This window comes from Dryas octopetala, chromosome 5, assembly GCF_963921425.1.
Source record: "Dryas octopetala chromosome 5, drDryOcto1.1, whole genome shotgun sequence".
NCBI lineage: Eukaryota > Viridiplantae > Streptophyta > Magnoliopsida > Rosales > Rosaceae > Dryas > Dryas octopetala.
In genome coordinates, this window is record NC_141370.1 from 19,166,875 (window position 1) to 19,189,168 (window position 22,294).

General features: G+C 35.2%; 2 protein-coding genes across 14 annotated transcripts; one reads left to right on the plus strand and one right to left on the minus strand.

Moving 5' to 3' along the window:
- Window positions 1–2,041: 2,041 nt before the first annotated feature.
- UPF3 (Smg-4/UPF3 family protein) lies at window positions 2,042–10,081 on the plus strand. Of its 13 annotated transcripts, none has more exons than XM_086243080.1 (14): window positions 2,042–2,309; window positions 3,323–3,429; window positions 3,766–3,861; window positions 4,461–4,559; window positions 5,023–5,102; window positions 5,634–5,732; window positions 6,275–6,398; window positions 6,947–7,002; window positions 7,120–7,624; window positions 7,823–7,921; window positions 8,051–8,115; window positions 8,262–8,317; window positions 9,229–9,633; window positions 9,712–10,081. In XM_086243080.1, exons 1-12 carry the CDS (start codon window positions 2,170–2,172, stop codon window positions 8,301–8,303), a joined length of 1,512 nt encoding a protein of 503 aa, XP_086099206.1. In that variant the 5' UTR covers window positions 2,042–2,169; the 3' UTR covers window positions 8,304–8,317; window positions 9,229–9,633; window positions 9,712–10,081. The 13 variants fall into 13 exon arrangements, with proteins under 13 accessions (XP_086099206.1, XP_086099207.1, XP_086099205.1 ...); XM_086243081.1 differs by having other exon boundaries at window positions 9,346–9,633; XM_086243079.1 differs by having other exon boundaries at window positions 9,492–9,633.
- A 638-nt stretch (window positions 10,082–10,719) lies between these two features.
- LOC147285331 (putative methylesterase 12, chloroplastic) lies at window positions 10,720–16,630 on the minus strand. The gene is made up of 5 exons (XM_086243752.1): window positions 16,097–16,630; window positions 14,623–14,862; window positions 14,399–14,542; window positions 13,507–13,641; window positions 10,720–11,189 (listed from the first exon to the last, which is right to left on the minus strand). Exons 1-5 carry the CDS (start codon window positions 16,337–16,339, stop codon window positions 10,917–10,919), a joined length of 1,035 nt encoding a protein of 344 aa, XP_086099878.1. The 5' UTR covers window positions 16,340–16,630; the 3' UTR covers window positions 10,720–10,916.
- Window positions 16,631–22,294: the final 5,664 nt, after the last annotated feature.

Consider the following 22,294-nt stretch of genomic DNA (forward strand, 5'->3'; position numbering starts at 1 on the left):
GATAAAATTGAGGGGTATATTTGGGTTTGTAAAAGTTACACTGGGCACCCCCAACTTTTTCATTAATAATAATATTAGTCTATAAATACACTTTTTTTTTAAAAAAAAATAGTCATTTTACTTCATAAATTATTACATTTGTATTAATTTGCTCATCAAATCTTCAATTTGAAATATTAAGATACATGGCTATAGAGTAAGCCATGTGTATTTCTTTGAAAATGACAAAGTAGCCCATTTTAACTATGCTTTTCTCTTTTAACACATGTCCCCCCAATACATTGTCATATGTCGCCAGATATTATCGCCATGTGGCACCACCCAACCATGCGGAATTTCACCGAACCACCGCTAGAATTTTATAGGGCATCAACTTCACTGAAACTTTTTTGGACTATTACTATGTGTCACTCTTCTCCGTGTTGTCCTTGCACCATATGTCATTTTTCTATTGTCCATGTGTGGCATGTACCATATGTTTTCTCCATATTAAAAAGAAAAATGCTTATTGTGGTTGAGGCCCGAGGGTATTTAAACCCCTAATCTTATACTTCAAAGAAATGCATCCCACAAACTAGACTATGATAAATTTTGTGCTAAATGATTATTTTTAGCATAGTTATACTACACTATACAACTCTACAATAGAGTTTATAAGGTTTACTGACTAAGAGTGCAGTATGATAGTCATTATTTGAGTTTCTAATGATTAAAGGTTTATAAATATTTTTTAGTGTTTAAGGATGTTTAAGATTTTGGGTTTAGTGATTATAATGAAAATTGGATTTGTTATAAGGGAGACTTAGAATCCAATCTATTTTATGAGTTTTTCTTAGACTAAGACTGGTAGTGATTTAAAATTTTTAATTAAGTCATTTTATTTTTCTTCTTTGATGACTTTATGTTAGGTTTTAACTCTGAGATTTTAGGCAAATGCAGCCTTTACAAAGCCAACTCTACACTCTAGGAGGGAAAAAAAACCCTTCAAATTGGGGAAAATACCCTTTAAATCGAGGAAGGACTTTATTATGAATTAAAAATGATTTGCTTATAAATTAAAATGACTTTATTATGAATTAAAAGAATTTTTTTATAAATTATTATGAATTAAAAAGATTTTCTTATAAATTTTAAAAAAAACTCCGGTCTTCATCTAAAAACTGTTTTTTTAAAGCACCTAAGCCTAATTATCTCTTGTTATAAAGAATAATTTGTTCAAGAAAAGTGGTATAAGGGTAAATTGAGACTTCAACTTAGGCCCCGTTTGGAATTGTTGTGGAGAACCCAAAAAATGCTGTGGATAACAATTCTCAATCACCCACAGCAGTTTTAGTGTTTGGTAAAAAAATGAAAAAGTGTTTTGCCCCAAAATTCTCAACTCCCCACAGCAAAAATAGAAAGCAAGTTTGTAGGTACTTTTGAAAGCTGCAGTGGATCACAACGACAATGAAAATTTTATTTTATCTCTAATACCCTCATTTTAGTAATTATAAATAGCCACAACAGTTTTACATTACAATTTACCAAACATCTTTATACTGCTTTTTGTACTCACAGTACTTTTGAAAATATAGTTTACCAAACACTCAACTACTTTACTCCACAGCTGACTTTACTTCACAGCTGCTTTACTTCACAGCTGTTTTTTCTCACAGCAATCCCAAACTAAGCCTTATAAATATTATATAAAAAGTTTTAAAAAATGTAAAAGTGTAAGTTGAGAAAAGTGTAGTGTGAAAATCATATCCCCCTTATTAATAGTAAAAAAATTGAAATTTGAGATATCGAATTACCGAAAAAAAAAAAAAGTAAAAAAATTCGTTCATACAAAACCCATATCAGAAATAAATGCTATAATTTTTATTTTTAAGTTTATTAGTTTATTAGTTTTTCCTTAAAACATCTTAAATTAGAGGGGTAAAGGTGGAAGTTGAGGACAAACTTTATAAGGGTCTCAAAATTAAAGTCTTTGCAAATGAAGTCCAACCTTCCTGACCAAAAACCAAAAGCCCAAAGCAAATGTTGTTGTGAGAGACCCCGGCCCACACTAGCCCAATCGCTGGCCTTGCCTTCCCAAATATCCAATCTCAATTTTCTCGGGAGAGAAAACGAAAAGTACCCAGAAAATCTCCGACGATTGTTTTGTGTCTGTGAATGAAAAATTAATCGATGATGAAGGACCCGTTGGTGAGGACGAAGGTGTTGATTCGGCACTTGCCTCCATCTCTGTCTCTGTCCGATCTTCTTCAGCAAATCCACCAGTTCTCTGACCGCTACAACTGGCTTTGCTTCCGTCCAGGAAAGAACAGGTTAAGCCTTTTCAATATGTTTGGGCTTTTAATATATCTTATTGTTTTTTTTTTTTTTAATATTATGCCTTGTTTGGTTGCTGGGAATGTTTTGGCCCCGAAAATTAGGTATAGGATTGTAATATTTATTTTGGATGATTTGTTGTTGTTACGGGATTTTAGTCGGAGCTGTTCTTTTGGCGCTTTTTTTTTTTTGGGTAGTATTCTAAGTGATTATTCATTTAATGCTTCTGAAAGCAAAAATTGGATCATGATTTTGATAGTAAAAGCAAAAAAAAACACTCCCAAAAATGCATTTCTTAACACTGTTTTTGTTACTTTTTTAAGTTTATAAGACAGCATTTCTTAACACTGTTTTGTAGCATGGGGAAATTGAAGTTAACAGAAATTTTCCTTTTTGTTTGTTTCGTTATCTGCGAAAAGAAAAGAGGATAAAATTCTGTAATAAAAATGTTTTGGCATTCTAGATTATAACTCAAATGACTATTTATTTATTTTTGTTTGCAGTTTGTTGAGTTTTAGTTATTATTATGGGATGTCAGTTTGGTGGGACCATCTTTTGGTTGACTAAATTTTACACTAATGCTTGGTTTGTTACCTGAAAAAGTGTTGGAAAGAGAAAGAAATCGATATTTAGAACATATGGGGTTTTACAGTTAATGAGTTCCCATAGAATGCCCACTCTCACACTTGATCTAATCTAAGAATACTTGGGAAGTCCTCTCCAAAAATATACTTGGGAAGTGGTTTTATTCTTTTCTCTTCTCAATTGCTAAAATCAGTATCCAGGGAAGAAGGAAACTAAGTTTTAGTATTCTAGATATTTTTCTTTTTAACTTTTTGTGTTGATTAGCTAGAATGATTATCAATTTAGGTGGATTCTCATGGAACTCATGAGACATGGAATAATGTTATGAAACTTGAAGTTCTATTTTTTCTTTTCTGTCTATGCAAAGAAACAGAGAATACATCATTTTCTCATTACAGAGTTTTGTATTAAAATAATGTTGCAGCCAGAAGAATCAGAGGTATTCTCGAGCTTACATAGAGTTCAAGCGACCTGAAGTTGTTTTTGAGTTTGCTGAATTCTATGATGGACATGTGTTTGTTAATGAGAAAGGTAATTAAAAATTAAATATTTTACATTTTACCATGTTATAAACATCTAGAGCTTTCACATATTAGTTTATGGCTTCAGTGAATCTTACTTCATGCATGAGATTTTGTTTGATGAATTACTACGGTATTGATGTATACGAATGTTTCTTTTATTCTCTTATATACTAAACTAAAAAAAAAATTTTCTGTGGAGAGACTGATCGGGGATTACATGATCCTTGCAATAGTAAAATAATTTGTGCATCATTGTGTTAGAATTTCATTCTTATTCTGTTTTTGGAATCTCAGAGCATTTTGTGAAGCTTTAAACTATGTCATTTTTTTTTTCCTTTTTCAGGAGCTCAGTTCAAGGCTATAGTTGAATATGCACCCTCACAACGTGTTCCAAAGCCATGCACTAAAAAGGATGGTCGTGAAGGGACTATATATAAAGGTACCAAGTTAGGACTCTTTTGATAATGTTTTTTTTCTTCTTAAATTAAAGAGGAAGGAAAGAAGAGAGAAAAGAGAGGCATAAAATGGAGATGAGATAGGTGAGGAAGAGAAGATCAAGAATAAATAGTATTAAAACTAAAAACTAAAACTCTTTTTAGTTTCTATCTGAAAGACCATTCTATGCTTTTTTTCTTTCTTTCTTTCTCCTTCACTCTTCTCTCTCCCCTCTCTCTTTAATAAAATAAAACAGATAACAGAAAATATGAATGTTACCACATACACATCCCATTGCACTGATTGGGGGCGTTCGTAGTGACATTGGGGGTCGAAGATCGCAGGTCTTTTTATTAGCTCATAGTCAGAGATATATGGATATATCTAAACAAACGAAACTAGGTGGTTCGATCAAAATGAATTTCTGTTTTGACTCTCTCCAAATAAGCGCAGGCTTATCGCCAAATGTCTTCATATAATTCGGAAAACAGTAGTTGTTTTTGAGTAATAAATTATTATGTGGAAAGCTCTTGCTCTAACGTGATCTGACTTATGGAACTTGTTGTCTTGTATGACTAATTACTATATCTTTGATGAATGTAGATCCTGATTATTTGGAGTTCCTCAAACTTATTGCAAAGCCTGTTGAGCATCTTCCTAGTGCAGAAATACAGCTGGAAAGAAAGGAAGCAGAACAAGCTGGTGCGTTATACTTTTGCTGACTCTATGTAGACTATGTACATGTGTCTTATGAGTAAACAATCAATGTTATTTGGAAGATGATATTCTCACTACTTTTCTCCTGCAACCTTCTACCACCTCATATTCATATTATAAATTTTGGATGTGAGACTCTTCAGTATTTTCTCGTCCCCTCTCCAAAAATTAAAGAAATAAAGCGACATAAGGGCCAATGAAAGTTGAGGCAAAACCTTTTTTGGTTTATGTTATTGTTTTTTCTTTGTTTTCAGTTTTATTTTTCATAAGCATTTTGAGGAAGAACTTGTTAGACTAGCAGCATTGCCTGTAGTTATATTTGGCTGTCCGCAAACTTCCCCCCCTCCCCCTCCCCCTTTTTTCTTGCGAGGAAAGATATTTACTGAAATAATATATCAGTACAAGTTAGTTGTCCCAAGCTTTGACACTTTCACTGTTTCTTTGTTAGGTGGTGCAAAAGAGCCTCCTATTGTTACACCCCTCATGGAATATGTTCGTCAGAAACGAGCTTTTGGAAGTGGGACCCAGGTAATGACACTAACATTATTTTGTATTTGTTGGTGTGTTGATAGTACATTCTTGAGAACATAATTGATATAAGATTCATTATAAGCGAATGCCTGCCAAACTCTTAAGTTTGTGTGTAAGCTTTTGACTGACTACATTGGCCTAAATAACTTACTAAATGACTAAAAAATCCACTATTAATCACCTTATCAACTAATCTCTAATGTTTTAAAGAAATTATGAACTACCTAATGAATAAAAGTTTGTGGGTATTTACAGTATGAGTAACAGTTTTTGGCTTTCTTTTCTTATATGCTAGCCCTGAACAAATGCACTTGTCTTTGAAAACATGGATAATTACATTGAGATAGAACTCTACAAGCTCTGAAAAGTCCCGGCCGGGTTTTTTTTTTTTTTGACCTCTTACTCATAACAATTTTAAGTTGATTCATAAAAAGTGAAATGTATTTGTTTTTTTTTCTTTAGTTAAGAATTATTTTATAGTTTTTATTTACAGGTCCTTTGAGTTATTGAATTTGTGTTTGATAATAGGTTTCATCAGTTGTTCGGAAGGTTAGAAGAAGAGCTGGGGCTACATCTCTTAGCAAACGTGGCTCAAATTCTACAAAACGGATTTCTGAGAAGAAAAAGGCATGCCTCCATTATATGTATATTTTAAAATAGTTCCGAAATTTTTATTCAATATAAATTTATTTCCATGAAATACTTTTTAAGTTGATATATTGTTTTTGAAGTATTACTGTTACATAGTGATAATTGATCAGTTTTCTTAGTATCATCACTTGCTGCTTTGAATCATTTCTGTTGACTCTTAAATCAGTTTATCACATCAAGATTAAGAAGAGGACATTCTGTATTTTACTGAAATTTTTGTAATTAATACCCACTCATGCTGCTGTTGAATGGAGTTAAGGGGCTTTTCATTATTTTAATTTGGGTGCAGCAGGTGGAGATTAATTTGTAAATGGGATTGTTAGGTGCATCCTTTGTCAAAGGATCTTTTCTTTCATCTATGGTTTCTGCTTGTAGAGGCAAAACATGTTCTTGACTCTTTGTGGTCGATTCTTATGTGTTTACCTGTTCATCTGTTTTGCCCTGTGACATGTACCACCTATGTCTGTGATATGGAAGATTAGGGAATTGCTAAATTCAAGTTACCTTCTGATTGACAGTACATATTAAAGGACAGTGCTAAACATACAAGTCGAAAGGACAAGTCAACTTTCATTGTCGTGCCCAGGCGAGAGGATCATTTGGCTGCTTCAAGTGGAAGAGAAACATTAGAAAATGAAATTGGTATCTAGTATTCATCCTTTCTCGATTTTTCAGCAATTGAATCTGTCATAAATTTAAAAGAGAAGATGTGTACGTAAACATTATGCAATATATATTATTTTCTGATGAACATGATACTGGATTTTTTTTATTTTTTGCCATGAAACATGATACTGGATTTTAAACGCAAAGAAAGAAAGCCACAAAGTTCAAAACTTTTTATTTCTAGTAAATAGCATACTCTTGTGTTAAGGTGGATGTGGCATTGACATACTGGGAAAAGGCAGTTCATGCATGTGAGCATCTGTTGAATGTTGATAGGAGCATGTTTATTTCTGTTATGTTTTTTTCTGGTTGGTGGATTATTGTGGAATTTTGGAGTTGATCCATGGTCTCATTTGACTGAAATTTGGGAAGGAAATGAACTTCCAATATGAGTGCGCACACCAAAATAGATACAAAAACATATGTGCATTATTTCTGTGTTTCTTTCTGCTGCATTCCTTATGTTTGCTTATATTTAATTTCTACCATTGACGGTTCTGTTTTGGGAATCCCTGTGATTGCAGACTCTGGAAGGAAGAAATTCCTACTTCTTAAAGGAAAAGAGCGTGAAATACCCCCTGTGAGTCTTCGTACTATCTAAATAATTTATTACGTGGACATGATCTACTATTTTACCAGTTAATTTATCATTTTGGATAGGTTGGTGATGGACTTTTTTTTTTTTTTTCCCCTCTAGGCTCCTGAGGGTATGTCACAACAGCAGTGTGTAACATCTGTTGGAAGTTCTCCTGTTTCAGCTGCTCCGAGGCAGAACCAAAGGCGTGAGGCTGGTGGAAGATTGATCAGAAGTATACTTTTAAATAATGAGGGACGCCAAAGTCAAGCTTCAACAGAAATTCAGCCCCAGCAGAAAATTCTCAGTCTGAACTCGGACAATAAGCGAGTGGCTCGGACCTCCAATGCACGGTTAGGGTTGAATGGTCATGTCTCTAATAATGAACCTAACTCAATAAGCTCCGAAGGGGATAGAAAGAGGGCTGCCGTTGATAAATTTTCGAAGAAGGACCTGCATGGTACAACCAATGTTATTGAGAAGCAAGAAAAACATACAAGAAACAAGGATAGACCTGATCGTGGTGTTTGGACTCCTCTCCGTTGTTCTGATATTTCACATGCTAGTGATGAGCATTTGCCATCCTCCGTGTCACAACGTCCTCAACTACTTTCTGATTCAGTTGAAGGTAAAGGCTGTTGCTATACATAGATGTTCAGGTGTTTGTAAGTATATGGATGATCTATTTTAGGAACATGATTTTTGTATTAAATCATCATCCCCAGTCAAATCTCAATGCATAAATGCAGGCTACTCTTAGGGAGGAATGTTGTGTAGTTGTCATCTAGGAAATACTATACCCTTACTATTTGTCTATGATTTCCAGTTTCCCATGGAGAAGTGAAAGATGACACATCTTATGGAAGCAGGACTGGGGAACTTTTAGCTCCTACAGGTGGACGTAATAGTTCTCATGTAGAGAATGGTTAGTTATATCTTCAAAGCCTGACACTAGTCACCCTGAACTTATTTCATCTAATTCATTCTTTAAAATAACACTTCATTTTTGTGATTGGCAATTCTGTTACACAAACTCTGTGTTAACTTTGTCTAGGTTCCCATAGACATTTTGGTCGCCGTGGAACTGCTCATAATATGAAAGATGATGGCTTTCTAAATGTAAGTGAGGGGAAGTCATCTAAAAGAGGTGCTACTGTTCATGGTACCCCTGAGGTTTGCATCACTTGCCATGGAGATTACCACATTATTTTTATTTCACCTTCATTTTATCTGTAAGTAGTTAAGAATCTTTCACTTTCTGCTAGCAGAAACAAGTGTGGGTCCAGAAATCATCCTCAGGTTCTTAGAATATCCACGTCTGGTAAGTCCTTGTTTACTTGCATCTTTTTTTTTTCCTTCTTTGTCTTGCATTACTTTTTCCACACTGTACAAAAAAGGAAACTGCAGTAGACTTTTCTGCTATTTATTTCAAGTCTCAGACTGGTACTGCAACCAAAATGCCCATGATTAATGTTCAAATGCACATTGACTATGATGATTGCAACTGTTTATTTTAGTAACCAAACATAGGTCATTATTGTCTTTCCTGATTATAGTAATACTATGTAATCATCATGGAGCAGATGACCTCTGCGCTATTCCTACTGTCTAGGAAAAGGGAAAGAATATGCTATTATGAGTGGACTCAGAACTTTGCAAATAAGAAAAACCCCTTGCGTCTGCTAGGTATTTTTGTGTTGAAAGAAGTTTTATATGCTAAAGCTTTCTAGTGCATTTGACTTTAACTTGGTTAGCTGAGGGAATTCTCTCTTGATTTAGGGAATACTCTACATAGTCTTTCCATTGGGGACTGACCTCCCATTCAACATATTTAAGTCTGACAATCTTGGTCAGGTTTTTGGTGATGTTGTCTAAGAGAAGAAGCTTTTGGTGGCCATGGAGGCATGTGGTGGGGACAGATTATAATACATGGCAGGGTGGACGTAAGGTGACATGTTGGGGAATTCTGTATTGATTTTTTACTAAGATTTGGTTTTGGCATGTACTTGGTGTGGGAAGGAACCACTACAATAGTGGCATTTAGGGCCTATTCGGGATAGACTTAGTAGTGTCATTTCTGGCAGCGCTTTTATTAGAAGTTCATAAAAATTTCATAAAAAATCCAAGTGATTTTTTTCTAACGCACTTGGAAGCGCTTTTTGAGGAAGCAGTTTCTGCACTTTTAAAAGCACTCCCAAACAGGCTCTTACATACTTTTCTTGTTCATGGTAGGGCTCTTACAATTATGAGCATGGATTGGAGTCGAGAGCTGATTTGCATTAAAGAAGAGCGATTTTATTTGTTTATTGGAAGTCTTACTTTTTGGTTAAATAGTTTATTTTGGAAAAGTGGGTCTTTGTGCATTTTGGGTGTACAACCTGCATCTTTGCAGGTGCTATGTCTAAAAGGTGTGGGCTACTTGGGTGTGAACAATGACCATATCACAATTGTTTCAAAGATTTGGTGGTAATGGTTTGCTACCCTATTGAAAACAGATTATATCCACTCAGTCAGAGAACTAATTCCTCATGTGTCCAAGGCAATCATCTCTGTTATTGTGGCCTAAGGCCTCCACGAAAGAAATCGTGAAAATGGAGGTATACATAAAAGGAGAATTTTTGGTTGGGCCAAATGAGGGTATGTCCATGTGTCATTATCAAAATAGTTCTTAATCATAGGTTGCAATCTCACATGATTTTCCTTTTTTGGCCGTAGATGTGGATTTTTCTTATGGTATGATCCGATTTGTGCCGGATGGACCAGGTGCAGCATGCTCCTTTGGAGTGCCAAGTTACGACGAGTCCTAGGGACAAGTTGAAAATGTCTGAGAGATGGTTGACTTTTTATTTTCATCGCACAACTTTATTGTTATGCCATATATATAGTTTAATTAGTGAAGTATTTTGTCACTGGAAAATACTAAAATTCCAAATGTTGTAAATCACTTTGGTGTTGCTTTGGGGTGGACTGGTTCTGTGTAAGAACCCTCACCTGATTGTGAACAGTGTACCATTTATCAAGGAACCCTTACCATCAAGAGACATTGTATGCATCTTTTGGCTTTATGAGGCAAGTTGTTACCCTGTATTAAGCGCCATGGCTCTGCATCCTGTATGTTGCAAATCTTGATACACTACATATAGTTCGGATGATATGTCATTTGGTGAGCAAATTTGATGACTAGCATTATTGTAAATCAACTACTTTGGACATAATTCAAAATTTCAAAGATGACAGTCTTTATGGAGTTTTGAGCTTCATGTTATGTCAAAGATAAAAGAGTTTTAGTGTGCGGAAAGTTTTCAAGACGATAGAGATTGAAGCATGACATTTTTACTTTCTCATGATCTTGATTTGACCATTTTAAAAATAATTGTGTGCCATACGGTGGTTGTATGTGCGGTGACAACTGCACCTGCAACCCTGCAAGTGTTTCAAGTGAGGGGGATTGGCTTTTTGAAGCAGAGGTGGGGTTGTGCTTGAAGGATGGATAAACAGAGGTGGAGGAAGAGGGAGAGATTAAACTTGATCAGCTCCGCTGAAACTTGCACAAAACTTGATCAAGTCAAACTAAAGAAATTAAAGCTCTGTCCTCTGCTTGTTTGCAGTCCTCCAACTTACACACTTGGCTTACCGATGAGGAGAACAAAGACCATTTGTTGTAAATCATGCATCTTGAGCCATACCCTCAACAAACACATGAACACAACTGCATGGGATTGCTTTTCTAGAAAGTAAATCAACATTTCCTTTATCTGTGAACTACGAAGAAATTGGATACAAGCAACAGGGCCAGCATGTTAAACAATACAGCCATGGCCTTCCGTGTGATCACATTGAAGAACTAAGTAAATCAGCTACATTTTTGTTCTGTAAAGGGAATAAGGTAAAATAAAGGAATCCCATTCCTGATTTATAAGCTATGGAATTTGAGCAATTTCCACCAAAATTTTGTGCAATGATTGTGGCTTTGATAAAAATGGGCAGTGGTCGCTGCCTTTTATCTTGAACACTCCCTCTGGTGGGTTTTCCCTCACTAGCTTTTCTTGGACATCTGGTGAAAGTGCCCGATCATCTAATGTTTGAATGAAGAACCGCCGGCTAGTTCCATATTTTTCAGGTGACAATGACAGTTTTTCCATGATTGGACCTAGTGGGATAGGTCTCATGGAAACCATGGCCAGAGCAACATCCTGGAAAGATAAAACGCCGTTATAAATAATGTAAAAAGTACATTAAATCAAATTGCAAATGGGTGAAGAGAAACAGAAATATCTCATATGATTATATCATGTTGGTGAAGAAACCCAGGTACTGATTACATGGGTTCAAACACGATTTAAGTTGGAATTACCAGGTGGGATCCAATACAGAAAGCCACACAACTCAGTTCTTATTTTGGAGAAGAAACACATGTATTAGTTATGTATCAGAATGTTGAAATGGATTGAAGAATATAATATGATTATACCGAAGAAATAACCTATAAATTATACGGTCAGGAGAACCTCATTGCCATTACAAATTTCTTTAAAAAATACACATAAAGCATGCAAGTCATTTGAGTGAAATCGTTCTATGATTTGTGGAGATGATATAGTCTCCACTTCATTGTATAGTGATGAATCTAATATTCTGCACACCTGTACAGTTATAGTTTTTCATCTATGCATGCATGCAAGTGCATGAACATGTGTTTGGGACATTAGCCCAATTGACAATATACAGTCACCATCTCTGCTCTAAAGAGGAGGTTGTAGATTCAAATTTCCCTTCCCCTCCATGTCAGAATTGATTTGCGCATGCATGTTTCTAAGCTATTATAAGTATCTACATTAACATATGGGTGCTACATGTTTCAAAGTGATATGTTTGACACCATATGACATTTTCATATCAAATACATAGCCAATTGTTTTGCATCATAACTTGCATTATATAAAGCACAAAAACATCTTGAGTTAAAAGAAATAACACAATGCTAGATATCATATGTGCTCAATTGGATAGTTTTGGAAGTACTTACATTAATTTTTTTATTCCATAAGATTCTATTATGAAATGTTTCGAGAGCATTTTACATCAGAGGGGAAAAGAAAATACATGAGGCTCACATTTCCATTCTATTGCTTTGTTTACAATTCATAGATATGTAGAGTTTAAAAATTTGATGCCATAAATGTCTAGCATTAATGGAGACTAAATGATCATATATTGTTCTCAGAAACAAAGGACTCTCCTTTGTTTCTGAGAACAATATATTATTAGACTTCAAAATAAAGCTTAAAAAATTATAACATAATTAGACTTGAAAACATTGTGTTTGCTAGTAAACAAATTTGAAGAGTAAAAGTTGAATTTTTTAAAAAGAAGGAATGTCTAGCTGAGTTGTGTGTGCGTGTATGTTTTTTGAAATGGCATTTCACAACCAGAACCTTGATGGAAGATGGGTATAAATATGCTGAGAGGGTAGATCAGAAAATAATGGCAACAAAACAGTATGGATACAAAATTACAAAGTTTAATCATTAGGACTCAGCTTTCAAAAGTGACTGGTATAATATATCTACGAGGCATAATAAATGCTGATCGGGAAACAGATATGACACAGAGAAGATATACTAATGTATTATAAACCCTTCATGTGATTTTACTTAAAACTATTGTATGCAAAATTTACATTTTTTACTTTAAAGTGATTCCAATACTCCTTGGAGTATATGGTACTGGATACATATCATCAAGTATCTAAGAAGTATTTTATCAAGTATGGACAGGACTCAGCTTATGGATATTCATGCTATAGGGATACCATTCGTAGCTACAGAGTTCCATATAATTGGGAGGTTACAATGACCAACAATAGAATCTAAAATTTGTAAAATGTCTGTACAAGAAGAACACACATTCTCATGACTTTCCTAACTGTTTATAGATCTGTCTTCAATGGCGATGGTTTGTCTTTTCACTCTTAACTTTTGAATCAGAGCATTGTGGTCTTTTCTTTTTCCATTCTAGACTACCACAAAATCAGCACTAGCATGAAATATTCTTGTCTTACTAGCTTAATGGTTTTATTTTTATAAATAATTATGAAAAGAAAATGGACAGACTAAGGTCAAAGACAAATTAAAGATTTGTTTCATAAAGATATGCACATATGCCCGTCATGTTCGTACAGATGAGTACTGATAAAAAACTTAAGGACAATATAGATTTTCATACACCCATTGATATAAATACAAAAAGAAAGTGGTTAAACATATCTGGGCACTTTGGAGGTACTGTGGACTTGTATAAATGTAAAACAAGTGCTCTTGCACTCTCACTCCCATTCACATGTTCTAGTCTTACTTCCAGTTATATTATTTAGCTCTTTTTGTTTTAAATAATTTAATGGGCATACATAATATTCTTTTACGCAAATAGTGCTTCCTGTGATGAAAAACTATTAGGATAGAAGAAACCTTGAAGAACTTGACAAAGTTATCTGCTTTAGTTGCAACATACCTTTGCAGGAGATTGATTGAAATATAACCCTTTCATCTGCTCCTTCTCAAACATGAATCCTGTAGGGGGCTGGTCTTTTCCATTCCCATGAATCAAAAACTTTGATCCTTGCATAAACTGTTCTGCAGAACCAAGCTGCAATACAAATTTCCTTCTTGAGAACATGAAAATCAGAGAACCTAAAGAAATGAAACTAATGAATTGCATCCACAACAAGAGATTCAAAAAAAAAAAAAAGACCTGGGAATGGCTAAATGGAAAAAGGAAATGTCACATTGAGATGTATTAGTAATCTAATTTAAACCCTTGAAAAGCAGCTCTCTCTCTCTCTCTCTCTCTCTCTCTCTCTCTCTCTCTCTCTACAAATACGTCCTGAAAGTGGCTAAATGAAAAAAAAAATGTCACACTGAGATATATTTAGTAATCTAATTTAAACCCATGAGAAGCAGTTCTTTCTCTTTCTGCACCTCTTTCTCTTTCTCTATGCTGAACTGCCTAGCAAGAAAGCATTACTCCGATATGTATTTACGCACACGCATATATACATATACAATTATTTCTTATTAGCACATGGTAAAAATTGAGCCCCTGGGCCCTGACTATATGCCTCTCCCTCTCTCTGTCATTCCAGCACAACTGGCATTGAAAGATCCTGGCCAAAATTAGGATTCACTAGGAACTTGGCATACTTTCCTCTATAATGGATTCACTAGGAACTTGGAAGTTCATTTGAACTTTTTACAAAAATAATTGGCATGGATGGCATGGATGAAATCAATACTAATCATCAATATAAAAAGCTCCATGCATATGGTTTGAAAAATAGTTACAATAGCTTGGAATTTTGTGAAAAGGAAGAAGCATATGGTGTTGTTTAGAAGTGCTATTTTACCTCTCCAGCAAATACATCAAAGGGTCTCTGGCCATCAGACACCATAGTGGCACAGATGAAAATTGCTTTTGAAATTTTCTGCGAAAAATGCTCCAGTGCATAAGAAACACAGGCACCTCCACTACTGTGACCAACCAAAATAACCTGCACAAGAATAACATAGATTATAAATTTGATAATATATTGCCTGCAGTGTGTAATGAGATGAATAGAATCACAGCAACCTTTTCATCCTCAGGAAGGCTTTGTAGATAGTCAATCAATGGTTTTGAATACTCTGCCAACGTAGCAACAGAGTTAGTATCGGTGAGATCAATACCAGAACCTTTGAGATCAAAGGTAGTGGGAAGCAATCCTGTTTCCTCCAGCAGAGCAATTGTTTTGTACCAACACCATGCTCCAAACCCTTCTCCGTGTATTAGAATAAATTTTTTTGTTTTAATATTCTCCAAAAATTCTGATCCCTGAAAAAGACAATGAAATCAATAATCGTGTCAATCAATTCAAGGGAGGTTGAAAATGACATGGTGCACAACCACGTCTTGGTAGTAACTGATGACTGGTAAAAGTTGCTTGTCTACATCAATCTATTGGCTAGAAAAGGAAGCAGACTAGAAAGCAAAAGAAAGAAGCAGCAGGAAAGGTTTTCGTTTTAGGGAAATTAGGACTTGTACAATACATGCTTTGTACTTATCTTAGGGTTAGTTCTTATGTTCATCATGTAGTTCTGGCCTCTATAAATTGGGGAGTTGTAATTTATTTTCTCCTCTTTCCTTTCTGTTTCTCTTCTCTTAATTTTCTCTGCTAACCCTCCAATAAGTTTACATTAGACATATTTTCCAGCCTAGTTAAGGTCAAGGTTAACTAATCAAAATTCAAGTACAAACAAATTTATTTTCATAGTGGTTAATAACCACACATTTCTACAAAATTAAAAAGACATCATACACTGTTACCAAAAAAATACATCATACACAAAAAGGCACAAAAGTTTTATCAATCCAATGCATCAACAATCTTGGCCAATGGTGATCCCAACATATACAGCCAAATCTTCTAAGAATGACAGCTTCAATTTATAACATGAACTTTTATCTATTATATATATATATGTGATGAGTTCTTATAAAAAATGTGGCTCTTCCTGGAAAAGGAAAGTAACGCTGTTTAATAGTATGGTAGTTGAAATGATAACTGGAGAAAAAAATAAAAGGATTCAAATGGTCCAAATATAAAGATCTCAATACTATTTCAATTTCACTCCCAGATTTAGTTAAATACACTCATACAGCAGTGAGCTAATCAAGTGATATTAAAATTGGATGGGTCACAATAAAAAGTGAGTCTTCCAACGCACTTTTTCTTCTAGATAAAGAAAAGTAAAATAATGATCATAAGACTGATTTAGAATAATATAATTGCAAGATCTTTGAAAGCACAATAATCTAGAGGCCACACTTTGAGATGCACTTTTCTAGCATCAAAATAAACAGTAAAATAATTCCTTACTTTTTCACTTCTTCATCATTACATCACTTTTTGTATTAACTTGATTGTTGACTAACTGTTGATTTTGCATATAATTATGCATTTTTTAGCTTTAAACAGAGCTGATTAATCACCACACCACTTTTCATCACAGATCAAATCATGAAAAAAAGAAAAAGTGACATGGATTTGAATCAAATCAAAACCCACCTGCTGCTTTTCATTAGTGAATGAATCAGTGAGTCTCCTAGAGCTTGTGGAGCCAATTCTCCTAGACATGGATCCATCAAACCTCTGAGACAATTGGTGCTGATGCAGAGCCATCGACAGTGCTTGCCTGTGCAAGAACTCTTCTTCGGCCAGAAGTTTCCTCTGTGAGCGGTTCATTCTCTTGCTTCTGGATCCATTATCTTTGGTCTCCTTCTTTGACATGCAAATAAATCGATTACCCATTGCTAGAAAAGGAGTTTTGAGCAAAACCCAGAAATCTTTTTGGAGGAATTTTGAAGGAAAATGGAAGAAAGTCAAGAAATTTTCCCGGAAAATGATGTCTTGGTAAAGGAAGATGGCATTGTCCACAAAGGTACAGTCTTGTGAGTCAAAAATGAGTTTTTCTTTCAGTTTTTTTCTTCAGAGAGAGAGAGAGTTGGTAAGCTATGAGAGGCAGGAGAGAAGTCGTTGGGGGTATAATAAATATGAATGTGCGATGAAAAACTGGAACACTTCCCAACTGAATTGAGAGCTATTTAATGCTTTTTTTCTGTTTCTTTCAACGGTAGGAGCCTTTCCAATGCTCTCTCTCTCTCTCCCTTTCTCACTCTAGAAAAAACACAGTAGAAAGTAGAAATGGAAACAACTTCACTTATCCTCTCAAACATAGTAAAATATGTGCAGTATTTGTATTTGTAGTTGTATGTTGAATGTTGGATTGTCATTTAGTGCATAAACTTCTGTAAACAGAACTGTGTTAATAAGATACCAATAAGCATTTTCTACAATTTCAACTCCGTTTAGTGAACTCTAGTCTCATTGCCCGAACCCCACTATCAATTCCTCTACCATGTAAACTACACCTATATGGCTATATGTTAAAAGTTAAAACTTAAAAGAGTCTTTCCAGAGGCCCAACTATCATTTCAAATTTTTTTAATCTTAATTGTAACAAAATTTCATTTGTATTCTTTTTTTTTTTGGTCTAATAATTTCATTTGTATTCATTTCAACTCATTTTGACTTTTAGTTATTTATAACTAGTTACGTGCCTTAGTAATGAACAGTTTACATACACAGTATAGGAGATTTGATTGGATCCGGTGGATTAATGCTAAGATAATGGGGAAAATAAGTTACAAATTTTTTAAGCTCTTGGATTCAAGGGTTAAAAACAAACTATGTCAAGTTGATTCAGCAAATAAAATCTAAATAAAAATCTATTTGAGAAAAAAAACGCAGACCCTCCATCTTCTTTTGTCATTTTTGATACAGCCAAGTTGCCAAGTTAGGAATTTAATACTTGGTGGAGACACACCCACCTAAAATCTTATAGAAAGAGAACTCAAGCAAAGGGAAAAGTGAAGGGCCTCCATCTTTGTTGCTGTTGTAACTAGGCTGGCATTTTGTGCCGAATTATCGATTTCGACTGACGTTGAACTGATCGATTCGGTCGTGCTGTGTTTTTTTTTTTGTATTGGCAATTTTATCGAACCGCACCGCCACAATCGGGGTCGAAACCGGTCTGGGAATCACCCCCACAAAACACCAAAAGTCGAACCGATCCGCCACCAACGCCCGACCGAGCCTAACCGAATTCGAAAAGTCAGTAACCGCCCGAAGTCAAATCGGCAACAATCTGTTTTGTGCCTTTCCACTGTTGTTGGTAAGGGCCGTTCGGTTCGATTTCTAACACCGACCCACCCCTCGTTGTAACTTGATGAATACATAATAAAAGCAACGAGGAAATTCCATTAGGAAAAAAACGTTGATTATTCGATGAACAGTGTCAAAGGCTCGGCTCATTAAAGTGTATCACAATATATTTTTGTAAATAGGCCGTTCTATAGGCTTTTTTTTTTAAAACTTCAAGAAAAATATTAAAAAAAAATTTACCGAGAACATGTAGCTATGTGTCATATAAATATATAATTAATCATGCTAAAAGAGGCTCCAATTATACATCGTTAATTTGTCTATATACATTATTAAAATCGTGTGTTTAAATATCTTCTTTTTCAACTCTTATAATTGAAATGACACGTAACTTAATCAGAAACAAATTCCTTATCTTTATTGTATCTTTCTTCCCTTTCCAGTTTTCGAGCAGAACTTGTCCAGAGTCCGAACCCATGATCTTTTGGATTGTCTTCATATTTTCAAAACCAGCTGATCAACATCAATCACTCAATTTTTAATACCCAGAAAAAGAGGTCAATGCTAGACCTTAGAGGGGACAATGCATATACTAGTGCATATATTGTTGTTAAGCAAAGATGATAACTAAGTTGTCTATATTAAACTCAAAATTTAGTAATATATAGCTGGAGATTCCAAGTATATATTTGACAGAAATACTCACACCCTTTTCAATATGAACAATATTTGAGACAAATAAGAAAGTTCAGAAAACAAAGATACATTAATATTTTAAAGGATCATATTTTCCTTGTTAGGATTCTATTTATTTTTGTTTTAAAAAAAAAATTTTTAAATGTATTTGCAGATACAGTACAAAAAAAGAAGATCAATCAAGCTAGGAATATTACTGTGATTGGATTATACAACTTTAACAAAAATAAGGGGCTACTGTCCACAAACTTTGAATTCATGCATGACTTTTCCATTTCATCTGCTTCTATAGAAAACAAGAGGCCCAAGAGACTTAATGGGGCCACGAGCCCATTTGTAGTTTCTCTGTTTGATGGGCTTTTAGCCCCCACTTCACCGAAAAGGAATACAAGAGGCCCAGGGGAAGAATATTCTCAACAAACGTACATCGTGGCAAATTTTATGTGTATCCAATTGTTTGGATTCAGATCTGTTATTCTCTTTCTTGAAGTCTTGAAAGATATGCCCTCTGTTTGTCGAGAAATTATTGGAAGAGAATTCGCAGTAAATGACTCTAACTTTTACCTAGAATTGTTGAATTTGATTGCCAAGCCACGTGATTGGAGTGGATATGTAAGTCATTGCCTGGTTGACCAAGCTGGTTCTGTAGGGTCAATGCCTTGATTTTCGCAGGTATAATTTCATCTTCTCTTCGATATGATTGTGTTACTGTTTAGTGATATAAGGTAAATGTAATGTATTTTGGGAGTTGTTGCTAGCTTCTACAGTGTGAAGATTGTCATTTGTCAGTTTATTGTATTTTTGTTCTTCTCTACCGGCTGATTTTACACTTGATGATTTCTTATTGGTTTTTTTCTGAAAAATTATTCTGCATAACCAATACACTGACATGTGGTATAACTAATTTATGTGTTATAATATAAGTGAATGTTATTAATATTATAGTGCCTAATTTTAAACACCCTACTCACCAAAAAAATTTGTCTAAACCCCCACCCATCTAGAAACTCTTTCAAAACCCCCTAAAACTTATAATCCTAAATTACCCTTCTGACGCATGCTGACGCGCGCTGACGCATGCTGACACATGCTGACGTCACTGTAACTGTATTTTGGTGAAACTGTTTTTTTTTTTTTTTTTTTTTTTTTTGAAATTGAAGTTTTTGCTAAAACTCAATATTTCACTAAAACTAAAATCAAACACTGAAATTGAATTTCATTACACTAAAACTGAATTTCAAAAATTCAGTTACACTGAAACTGAATTTCAAGAATTCAATTACACTGAAACTGAATTTCAGAAATTCAGTTACACTAAATTGAAGAGTTCAGTTATGAATTCACTTACTGAAACTGAATTAAGTGATGAAACAATTACACCTCGACTAAAATGCAATTACACCTTAATTAAAAAACAATTACACCTTTACTAAAACAATTACACTTCACTAAAACAGTTACACCTTTACTGAATTCCGTTTCACTAAAAAGAACACAGCAACCTTATAAAAAAAAAAAACAATAACAATACAATAAGCCATTGAGATGAGAGGAGTAGCCAACAATACAACGTCGTCCGATCATCTCACGCGCGACGAGTACACGACAGTCGCCACTGCCTCGATCTGTTTCTACCTGCAAATTTGATTCATCATATTTCAGAACCATAATTTCATTCAAAATTCATTTAAAACTCATGTTTCACGAGCTGAAACTGTTTCACGAGCTGAAACTGTTTCACGAACTGAAACTGTTTAATCAATAAATGTAGGCTTAAAGTTCCCTATACACAGTTACAACAACACACAATGAGGTTCGATTTGGGGTTTTTTGATTCATCAGCAATTGGTCCAATCCAAACACATAGCATTGAAGAGTACAATGAGGAGAAGAATATTGGTACCTGACTCGACGGAAATGGCTGCCGGAAAAGCCAGATCGCCGGCAGAGAAGCCGCGGCCTTTGTGGCTTCGATCTGCCGCCGTGGCTGATCAGATGGAAAATCCGAGCACACCATCGTGCTCAGGACGTCGAGAGGAAGAAGGCTTGGGTGGTTTGGCATTCCAACTCCGCCGAAAAAGGCAGATCGCCGGCGGAGAAGCCGCGGCCTTTGTGGCATCGATCTGCCGCCATGGCTGATCGGATGGAGAATCCGAGCATACCATCGTGCTCAGGACGTCGAGAGGAAGAAGACTTGGGTGGTCCGGCATTCCAACTCCGTCGAAAAAGGCAGATCGCCGGCGAGCACCACCGATCGTAGTCGCGGCGATCTGGCGTCGACGTTTAGTTTAACGGCACGTGGAGGGCATAGGGAGGAAGAGGAAGGAGATGCGAGTCTGATGGGACCGGTCTCGCCGGCAACCGTCGCCAGACGGCGGCGCACGCGCCGGCGACAGCAGCGGGGAGAGAGAGAGACGCAGAGGGGAGAGAGGCAACAGATAGGGGAGAGAGAGAGAGAGAGAGAGAGAGAGAGAGAGAGAGAGAGAGAGAGAGAGAGAGAGTATTAGTTGGCTGAAAATGAAAATAAAACAAAAGGGGTAAAACTGGAAAATTAAAATATGGGGAGTCAAAGTTGACTGGGTATTAGTTGACTAGGGGGTTTAGGAAAATATTAAGTGTAAGATTGGGGGTTATAAGAGAGTTAGATTTTGGGTAGAGGTTATGAGAGATTTTATCTCTAACTAGGGGGTTTATAATTATTAACATTTATAATTATTAACATTTAATATTATACCCTACTAATATAAATATATCGTATAATAATATCCTTACACGTTGAATTAATTATACACGTAATAGTCTATCGATTATACCCTATAATTTTTCCTTCCGATGATAGGCTCTCATTGCTGGGAGACTACCAGGCCGAACAGACAATGAAATAAAAAACCACTGGAACACTGTCATAAGAAGAAAGATCAATAATGGCAAGCAGTTACTCCAACCAGAAAATGATAAACAGAACATGGTACCTTCTGATGAGAGCCCTCCATTGATGATGACAGTGTCTGATGTTGCCCAACAGTCACACCATGCGGAAACTCTTGAACCTGATTTTGATGCAGAGCCAACCTAAGATGGAAGTTTGGGGAATAGTAATGTTGCAATGGAATCAAAATCTAGTGATGATCTATTAAATTCTTCCAAAGAGGACAATTCACCAGACTTCATAATGGGCCACTTAGAGGAGCTTTTAAAGTCAGATATTCCAGCGTTAGAATTCTGGAAATTATGCAATTTTGATAATGATACAAATGTAGAAAGTTAAATTGGTGGCACATACAATTAGTGCCCTTCTATATGGACCATTCTCTATCCTATTTTTAAGGATGCCTAAATGATTAGACAGAAAATTATTAACTCTCTAAAGCCATTTAGTCCCAGGCTTCACTTCTTGAATTAGCAAGTCAGTTGATACATTCTATACTACCTTACTATCTGTATTTACAAAAAGTTGACATTTCGTTCTTTTTTTTTCTCTTCTGAAAAATGCTCCACGCAGAGTCGACTAGTTTTCCTGTTTGATATATGCAAATCTCATTGTTTTCATAGAGCTTATCTGAAAAAGTCATTGCACTTGTTCTGTTCAAATTAATTTTAACAGTAAAACGAAAAAAAGAAGACCTTCTCAATTCTAATATGAAATATGTATTTGAGGGGAAGTTGCAAATTACAAACAACCACTTCAACGTGATTGACAATTGAATACCTTTGACAACTACCAGCATATATATATATATATACACATATAATTCCATCTGGTATCAAGCTCTAGTAGCGATGAGCTGAAGTGGTTCCACTCGAGTCTCACAAGCATTCTCCATGAAACCACTTTTTGGTCCCATG

Bases quoted from the DNA above. Each gene is read 5' to 3' on its own strand.
- UPF3 (XM_086243072.1), top strand. From the start codon at position 2,170: ATGATGAAGGACCCGTTGGTGAGGACGAAGGTGTTGATTCGGCACTTG. The intron at 3,430-3,765 runs GTAATTAAAAAT...TTCCTTTTTCAG, and splicing joins TGTGTTTGTTAATGAGAAAG to GAGCTCAGTTCAAGGCTATA. The intron at 3,862-4,460 runs GTACCAAGTTAG...TGATGAATGTAG, and splicing joins TGAAGGGACTATATATAAAG to ATCCTGATTATTTGGAGTTC.
- LOC147285331 (XM_086243752.1), bottom strand. From the start codon at position 16,339: ATGGGTAATCGATTTATTTGCATGTCAAAGAAGGAGACCAAAGATAAT. The intron at 14,863-16,096 runs GTGGGTTTTGAT...TGTCTTTTTCAG, and splicing joins TCACTAATGAAAAGCAGCAG to GGATCAGAATTTTTGGAGAA. The intron at 14,543-14,622 runs GTTGCTGTGATT...ATTCTTGTGCAG, and splicing joins GCCTTCCTGAGGATGAAAAG to GTTATTTTGGTTGGTCACAG.